Consider the following 9,483-nt stretch of genomic DNA (forward strand, 5'->3'; position numbering starts at 1 on the left):
TCATTTAAGATAGCTTGTTTTGTTTGTTATTTTGGCATAGCTCTCTCCGAAGTTCTATGACTCCAGACTTTGGTGGAAACTAAGGGTGAATATTTATGTTAATAAATCTTATAAAAATTTATCTATTGGCTGGCTGTTTTTGAATTCTGCGAGGGATGTTAAATTGTCAATGCTGCGACCTGACCACCCCTAGACAGGTCGTAACACTCAGATTCAGACACAAGATTAAACAAAGTATTCATGATTATGGGGTTCCATTAGTGACAAAAATATGTTTATGAGTCTATGTAAGGTGTGTATGTAGCATGCTATGTATATGTTAGGTGATATGTAAGGTGATATGTTAAGTGATGTGTTAGGTGTATATGTTAGGTCAGGGGTAGGCAACCCAAAACGTTGAAAGAGCCATATTTGACCAAAAAAACAAAAAACAAATATGTCTAGAGCCGCAAAAAATTAAAAGCCTTATATAAACCTTATGAAGGCAACACATGCTGTAGGCCCAACTCTGAAGCAGCTATATTTGCTATATTAGCCTATCTGCTAGGCTAATATAGCAAATATAGCTGCTTCAGAGTTGGGCCAGCCGGGCCGGCCCTGCTTCGTGGGCGGCGCAAGCTTAGCTCCTGTTCACTCATTGGTCGTGGGTGTGACCAGATGCAAGCATAAAGAGCGAAGGTAGGAATATACACGCCTTACATAGACACATAAATATATTTTTGGCACTAATGGAACCCCATATCCTTTAATATACAGTACAGCCAGAAATACAGACAGGAAGTAAAGGAAGTAAACTGATTCACAGTCAACCAAAATGAAGGCAAGGTTTGATCCAAATGAATTATTACAAAATAATTCAAAATGTGACAACTCTCAAGCTTTAATGCGTTATCTGAAACAGATTCGTTTGTTTGACAGGATGAGTTTTTGAGCATCATTTCAGTCCACACTCCATACCAGTCGGTGGCGGTAATGCACCATTTTTGTTGTTTGCCAACCTCCAAGGAAGAAGAATCAATCCGTCGAGGAGGTGGAAAGCGAAGAAGAAGAAGATCACGCTGATAGAGGATGGAAATGGCGGCACCAGCAGAAAGGATGGAGGTAATGTCTTACCGGATAAAGTACGATAACTGGCTTGTTAAACTTCACACACGTCTCTTAAGTCCAGAGTAGATTGTGAGACACATTTCACAATCTTTACTTTTGTGTGTTTTTCCACCACAGACCGATTAAACACCGATATCTGTGTTTAAACTTCGCGTCTGATGTTGCCGGTCATTCATTTAGTGTCGCAGTTGGGACAAAACAGGAAAAAAATGGTCATAATTCAACTGTTTGCCTGGCGTCGTGTTAATGTGTGGATTTAAAGGTTTAATAGCGTTGTATGTTTAAGGGAGTATTATCCGATCCCCAGTTGGGTCTTCCCGGCTCCGAGTCCGAGTGGACCGCATGGGTCTAACGCGTGTTAGCTGTGGTGCTAGCAGTTAGCTTCCGAGGCTAGCTCCAGCCGCCAAACTTAGGCGAATATCTGCTAGTTTCCCCGAGTTATAAACGGCATTCAGCTTTTTATTTTATTTTATTTTACTGGAGCGTAGCATTAAAAGTCCGAGACATTTCGTCAAAAACCCATGAGTTTTATAGCGGCTGTAGAGACCCGTGAATTACACCTGATAACTGTAATACTGAAATGGAGGGGTTCTCCACAAACAGGAAAGTTGAGCTCAGATTAAAATCCTGTGGTCTGGAGTGATGTGGTTACCATGTGCTCCATCCTTTGTGCCACCCGGAGGAATGACCTTTCACCCCAAACTCAGACAGTCCTCTAATAGTCATTTTAAACCAAAAGTTGCTGGTTTACACTTGATACGGTCTTAAATTGACTTTAAAAACAACTTTGTTTTATATATTTTATTTAACATTTTGATAGAATACTGCTGCTGCCCAGAAGTTAAACACAACTTTGTAATTTCACAAATTAAACACAATTTTCACATTTCGGTTTGAGCTGTTTAAAAAGTATAAAGAGAACCAGGATAAAAAGAGATGTTAAAGCTGCGCCAGTGGCTCATTATGGTCACCATACACAATCGTGCCTCACTCCCTGGCTGCCTAGTTAATGAGAGGCAGGCAGAAAATAGTCAGTCGCTTTGGGAAAAGTTCTTGAACCGTGAAGGTCAGAAGACTCTTATGGTCACATGTGCGTTGTTCTAATTGTATTTTAGATATGACAAACTAAAAAGACACTCCTAGTTTTGAAGAGAATATTTTGAGCTAAAATGTCACTGAATCTGTGGTAGCTTGCCTGCGCACCTCGCATCCTGGGGTGAGTCAGTAGAAATCTGCAAGTCCTACAGTTCGATTATTGATTATTTGTATATGTACCAAAATAGTGGTGGGAGTAAGAAGATAAGAAATATTTTAAACAGCTCAAAAGTTATTGACTTCATCTGTCAGTTGATCATTTCATGGAAACATCAGTAAGAATCATAAAGTTAAACTGGTATTGTTTATTATCTATTAGTTACTCATTTCAAAGTATGAAATCAAAACTCAGAAAGAATACCCGGGATCGAGGACGGCTGTGGAGCGCCATAAAGACAGAGCTCAGCATTCACACAGATGTCACTTATCTTCATTATCAGCGGCATATTTTAGTCAGCAAATCTGAGTGTAAATCAGTGGCGGCTGGTGGAGTTTTCTCCAGGGGGGGCTGTAAATCCAAAATAGACATATACCAAAGGTTTTGGTATATGTCTATGTGATAACTTAGTATATGTTTTGGACCAAAACATATACTAAGGTATCACACCAGTGTATTTACATGAATTAAAACAACAAAAGCAACATTATAATGTACATATGCATAAGTGCTTCCTGAACACACCAATACTTACAAAGACGGAGGTCTCCCAAGGCCCAAGCCTGTAGGACACATTTAGCGTTTATAAGATCTGTTTTCTCCCTTATTTTTCAAAACTTTACTGGAGAAAATACGTCAAAGCTTGTTTTATGATGCGAGCACTCACTACGTCACATATTCTTACCGTACAATATAACAAAGGTTGGATGTCTCACTCCGTTTAGAATTCAAAAGCAAACATTCAAACAGATTTTAGCATAAATTTTCTTAAACTAATTATTAACTATGAACTTATTTATTACCTTTTTTTTATGTAACTTAGTCACATAATGAACTTATTGCTCTCTTTGAATAAAAGGCAGGTCACTCGCGGCTCGACTTTTCAATCAGGCGAACTTAATGACAGACGGATGTGACGTCAGCCCGTGGCGGAAGTCCCACGCTCCGGCGGCGGGAGGCGGTGAAATGTAAACACAGCTGCATTCAGCAGCTCAGGGTGCAGGAGAGGTGCGCCCTGAACGGTCCTATCTCTTGTACTGAAGAGGAGCTACTGCGCATGTACAACTTTTAAAGAGAGTCTATGGACAAAGATTTTTGCGCCCCAGGGCGGAAATACGTCACCAATCAAACAACGTCGAAGAACGAAACAATTTTACTTATCATTAACTATAAAATATTTATCTTACACAACTAAAAATATATATACATATATTTCGAAATATTTTTTATGTACTATTGAATTTTTTAATTTTAATTTTTTACGTCTTATTCAAGGTAATGTTAGTGGTGGGGCGGCACCCTCTATTGGCCAGCCGCCACTGGTGTAAATGTATACCAATACACCAAAATTATTGGACTTTGCCATCCCAGGCGACTCTCCCATAGATGTCATCATTGTTGACCTATATTCAGTCGCTTCAACTGTTTTTTGTAGGTAAACAAGCACGTGGTGGTTGGCAGCCATATGCAAATTTTGCTTGCAATTTTTTAATTCAAGGACACATTAGCCATCAACATGAGGAAAATATTGTTAATTTGTGATTTATTTATTTTTGACTAGCCGTCATGACTTTGCAGTGAGTTCTTTTAAAGATAACAGAATGCCAGTTCAGACATGTAAAACTAGGTCACCTTCCCCAGTCCAATGGAGCTCAGACAAGAAGCTGCTGGATGAGGACCAGGCTGACGTGCTGAAGGTCTCCTTGCTCCTGCAGCCAACAATGGCCAGGTCACAGTTTAGTTTCAGGGTTATCAATCCAATCCCACACCAAAGTGTTAAATTTCCTGCACTTTATGACTCAGAATCTAAAGTGAGAAAGTTTCCATATGCCCTTGACTTTAGAAAATTTGCCTCTCAAATTTTTTGAACATGTTAAAAATTCCTTCATCTCTCAATGGAATTGAAAGCCCTTGCAAACATTTTGAAACATTTTTAAAAAATCCCCCTGCTTTGTCTCCCAACAGCCTCCCACCAGTCTGATGTTATCTTAAGTGTTGTCAGTAATTTGGTTTACCATTAGCTCAGTCAACATTAAAGTACTAATATCTGGATGCTAATAGCAACGTTAGATGTTTTAAGCTGTGCAGTTTGTTTCAGGTAATAATTGGTTGTCTTTGTTGAGGTTTCTCAGGGGGAGAGCTCAGTTAAGCCTGCAGCTGAAGATATGACATCAAAGGACTACTACTTTGACTCCTACGCTCACTTTGGAATCCATGAGGTAAGTTGGGCGGTTTCTTGTTTGTTTATTTTGTCAAAACTTTAATACTTGTTTTGGCTCTTATCCTTCCCTGTCATTGTAGGAGATGCTGAAAGATGAAGTTCGCACTTTGACCTACCGTAACTCCATGTTCCACAACAAGCATCTCTTCAAAGATAAGGTGGTTCTGGACGTCGGCAGCGGGACAGGCATCCTCTGCATGTTTGCTGCCAAAGCGGGAGCCAAGAAAGTTATAGGGGTATGTTTACTGGACATTTCCATTTGTGTGGCTTTATAGATTTAGTGAGTAACCAGCAGGGTTTGAACAATCATTAGCTTTGTCTGTTGTGTGACTGCTGAGTCGGCTCACTTTGTTTTGTAACATTTGTACTTTTTGAAATGTAACCCTTAAGAGATTATTGTAACATTTTGTGCTATTTATATTTTTTTATTTCAATGCCATTTTGGCTGACTATGACTATAGCTTAAATTTTCCAGAGGATTAAAAAGAATCAAATTATCTTTTTTTTTGGGGGGGGGGTGGTCAGCAGATTGGAACCATTTCTGGTCTTGAGAGTGCAGCTAAGCAGCATAGCAAGCATGTAATTAGCATACAAGCTGATATGTTAAAGCTCTCTGCAGCTGTGGATGTGCTGTGCGAGGCACTCTCTAGGTAGAATAATACTGAACTCGTGGGTCTGAGGGTCGAGAAGGTCCACAACCTAAGGAGTCTATGGCTGAATTTCTTAGGAACTTGTTTGGACTTTTTGACCTGCACAGATCCCACCTTATGCTTTGTGCTAAAGCAAAGGAGGGTGAGCTGCCACAATAATCATTAGGGTGACAGTTTCAAATCAGGAATGCCATTCTGCACTGTGCCAAAAAGGCTTTCCCTTGCTGCACAACGGGAAAAGGGTGTACATTGTCCCGGACTTCACACCAACTGTGGCCAGAAGAAGGGAGACTTTCAGACTTGTGAGGAAAGAGCTCCATGACTGTACTGTGTGCTAGGTTTTTCTCTGGGTACAGGACTTACTCAGCTGATCATATCAGTGTTTTACTTAAATCGCAGAGGTAGTGGTTTGTATTTCTATTAATTTTTCTTTTGATAAATATTTTACATGCTCCCAGGTAGGATTATAGCTTTTTTAGACTGTTTTTTATTATTATTTCTCATTGTAATGAAACCTCGTTTCATTGCTTTACAGTCTCATCTCACTATGTCCAATCTGGCATAAGTAGAAACAGTGTAGACTTGAAGGTGGCCCTGTATGCAAATGACTTGCTGCTACTCTCATCTGACCTGTCACTTCATTTTCTCTGCCTTGTCAGTCCTAGATGCATTCAGTAAAATTTCTAGGTAAAAAGTTCATCTTGGCAAAAAGATTGTCTGCTGTTAACAGAGTAGTTAAAGAGTATCCGCTCCTACCATTCGAAAAATTTTGTCCACCTTGGAGTGTACAAAGCTGACACAAAGGTTCCTCTTTATAAGAAGACTGTCTCTCTGCCTATACAAATTAAACACAATTTTAAGGAACAATCTCGTCTAAATTTTTCTGTGGTCGCTAGAATTAATGCTGTCAAAATGATTACCTTCCCACACTTATATCTATTTCTATGTATTCTAAGCTTTTTCCCTTTAGCTTTTTTCTGCAAGGTCAAGAGTCTGATTCTGGATCTTTTTGGAGCAAGAAACCACCCAGACTGCTCTATCAAGTCTTACAGAGGCCCAAAGCTCTGGGTGGAATGGACTTCCTAACCTCTTGTATTATTACTGGGCAGCTAATATAAGAAATCTGAATTACTGGGTTCAGTATGAGGAGAATGAATTGCTCCCCATCGTTGGTGGTTATAAAAATGAATTCTGCTCATCCAGTTAAACTAAAAGCCTTATATTCTTTTCTTCACTCCTCTACTTATAGTTGCACTAAGGAAGTGATAGTGGCTGCCTGTCTTCAAATCTGGGTTAAATTTAGTCATCATTTTATCTGCAAACACAGTGTTGGGGCTCTGCTAGCAGGAAATATTAATTTTCCTACTTTCTCTATGTTGGTTAGATTACTTATAAAAACATGGAGAGATTTTTATGTTGATTTTCTTTACGTACTTCAGACTTGATATGATTATTTTAGACTAAAGTATTTTAAAAATAGTTAATATTTTCAAAGTGGGAAAAGAGATTTAATATAATACATTACAGCCCTTTTGGATAAGGTGTCAGCTTTTTTTCATTAGGGACAAATGCTTTGGAATATTAAAGACCTCAAAGATTTATTTTATTTTTTTCATTGAAATGGTGCACTCTTCAAGTACTTTGTGCTCTTTAATATCTACTTCAGTGTACTTGCTTACTTTTTTTCCCCTCCATTTTTAGCTTTTACCTGCTGTATTTTGCTGGTCTTAGCATTTGTTCTGAGACACTTTTGTTTGCCTGAATAGATCGAGTGCAGCAGCATCTCAGACTATGCTGTGAAAATAGTCAAAGCCAACAACCTGGATGATGGTGAGTAAATGAAGTTTGGTAGAGTTAGTCTTCTGGGTTGTAGGACAGTAGAACTTTGACTTTTCGTGTTTCCAGTTGTGACCATCATTAAAGGAAAGGTGGAGGAGGTGGAGCTGCCAGTGGACGGAGTGGATATCATCATTTCAGAGTGGATGGGCTACTGTCTCTTCTACGAGTCCATGCTCAATACAGTCATCTACGCCCGGGACAAATGGCTGGTATGTCTGTGGGAATGTCTTCTTGGAACGTTGCCATATTTCTTTTCCCTTTAGTCGACTTTTGAATGATCAAAAACAATTTAAATGTTTACATGAAACTGTACTCTTTTTCTTGTAGTTTAGACACCGTTTAAACCTACAGTTTTCTTTCAAAGCCTTTAATTCCTCAGCTCAGAGATTTATGATCATTGTTACAAACAGGATTTATTACCAGGAGCTTCTGCTTTAATATCACATCAGTTTTCATCTTTAACACAGTAGTAGTGTAGTCTGTCATATAGATCAGACTGTAGCAATAATAGATTTTTAAAATGAATAATTAGATGTCAAACCTAATGGTGATATGTATTCATTTGTCCACTTTGACCCATAAATATTACATTTTCTGTCTAAAGATAATATTTTAAATAGTTATGCCTAGTGCTGGGCGATATAACGATAATATCGTGGGGATGATAGAAAAGTGTCCATCGTGATATATTTTCTTCTATCGTTTCTATCATAATTGTATCAATGATTCATGTAAATATTTTATAACATAGGCTACGACGAATGTATTAGTGTTGTCACTTTGCATACATTCAGTTTATATAAGTGATAAATAATAAGAAAAAAATAGCTATTTTTGCGACATGATGCTGCTTTACGTGTGGGTTTGCAACATGCTTTACGGCAGCAGCTTTCTGCGCGGTGCCTGTTTTCACCATAAGTGCTGAAAGATGGAGACGCATAAAGTATCAAACCCGGGGTCGCAACAAGTAGAGACAGCTAGCAGGCAGCCCAAGAAGAAAGACTTGTACCAGAACCAGGGGGACGTCTGTGATTTGGTTCAAGAAGTCCGACACGGAGCAGAAAAAGGTAATATGCTAATGCTAACGCTAACTCTGCTATGAGACTGTTTTCTCATCTGACGCCAACACAACAAACCTCTTCTATCACTTAAAGAAGAACCATTAAAAAGAATATTTAACAATCCAAAAAGTGCAAGGTCAAACAAGTTGTAAAAGAGCCGGGAAAGTTGTGAAAAGTAAAACTATAGTCGGCCGAAGATAATAGTCTGTTGTCATTTGATACTGTTACGTCTAACAGGTACATATATATTGCTGCACTAAAATGCAGCAAATCTCATTTGTGAAGGTTCAGTTAAATGTCACTTTGAAATAAAGCTTGAAAAAGGTAAGAAATTAGATTATTTTTTTCATATTTTTCAGAGAATAACTGACAACGTACATAATTGGGATATATCGTGATATATATCTGTTATCGTGATATAAAATTATCCATATCGTGATGTAGGATTTTTTCCATATCGCCCAGCACTAGTTATGGCTGCTATTTGTAATATCTGACATCCAGTGAATGACTTAGTTATGCCAGTTTGTGTTGGCTAAGGTTTATAAGATGTGACGGCCATATTGAATCTGACTGAAGTGAATCAGTTGTAGATGTACATCCAGTGATTTATTTATTGAAAGTTTTAGTAAAGTTTGTTCAGTGGATCATGAGATATTTTGCTATCAGCTGATTCCAAATAGGTAATCTGTTGGCACTCAGAATATGTGTTAGGGATCAGTCTACTACCATGAAAAATGTTTGGTCAGCCATTTTTTGTGTTAGTTTGAGTTAGTTAGATGTGGTAAATGTGAATTGGGTTGACTCCAAAAGTCAATCAGTTGTAGACGTACACCAGTAACTATTTCTGAGAGTTTTGTTAAAATCCATCCAGTTGTTCATAAGATATTTGGCTAACAGACACAAGCAAAAACATTAACACCCCCTTTTTAACAGCAGATGATTATCAGTAATAGGGCTGCAACAACGAATCGATAAAATTCGATAATTAAAAGCGTTGGCAACAAAATTCATTATCGATATGTGTCGCGCAATTTATGCGTCACTAACGTCGCGGAAACGGTGACGTCACCCGCAGCGCGTTTGCTGAGCAAACTCCGTCCCAAATATAAGTCATTGCTCCGTTAAAAAAAAAAAAAAAACTCTGTCCGCTCCGTATGATGATGAAGAAGCTACGGCTCCTCTTCCTCACTGCAAACTTTCTTTCTGCTACTCCATTACCGTTTGGGGGGGGGCATGTTTTACTCACTGCAGGTTAGAATCTGCTGAATAGGGTTTTGTGTTTAGTCTTAAAGTTGTTCAGCAGCAGAACTAGCTCTGTGAGCTCTGTTAGCAGCAGTTAGCATACAGGAA

The 9,483-nt window shown here is 38.6% G+C and overlaps 1 protein-coding gene across 2 annotated transcripts in view; it reads left to right on the forward strand.

The window, feature by feature from the left end:
- Window positions 1–976: 976 nt before the first annotated feature.
- Window positions 977–9,483, forward strand: part of prmt1 (protein arginine methyltransferase 1) — a 14,807-nt gene continuing 6,300 nt past the window's right edge. The window contains exons 1-5 of one of the 2 annotated variants that reach the window (XM_017439338.3): window positions 977–1,101; window positions 4,483–4,578; window positions 4,661–4,816; window positions 6,997–7,060; window positions 7,136–7,278. In XM_017439338.3, coding sequence (XP_017294827.1) covers window positions 1,069–1,101; window positions 4,483–4,578; window positions 4,661–4,816; window positions 6,997–7,060; window positions 7,136–7,278 — 492 coding nt within the window. In that variant the 5' untranslated portion in view covers window positions 977–1,068. The remainder of the gene's footprint in view (window positions 1,102–4,482; window positions 4,579–4,660; window positions 4,817–6,996; window positions 7,061–7,135; window positions 7,279–9,483) is intronic. The other variant, XM_017439339.3, reaches the window with a different exon arrangement.

The sequence above is a fragment of the Kryptolebias marmoratus genome, linkage group LG12 (assembly GCF_001649575.2).
Source record: "Kryptolebias marmoratus isolate JLee-2015 linkage group LG12, ASM164957v2, whole genome shotgun sequence".
NCBI classification, from domain to species: Eukaryota; Metazoa; Chordata; class Actinopteri; order Cyprinodontiformes; family Rivulidae; genus Kryptolebias; species Kryptolebias marmoratus.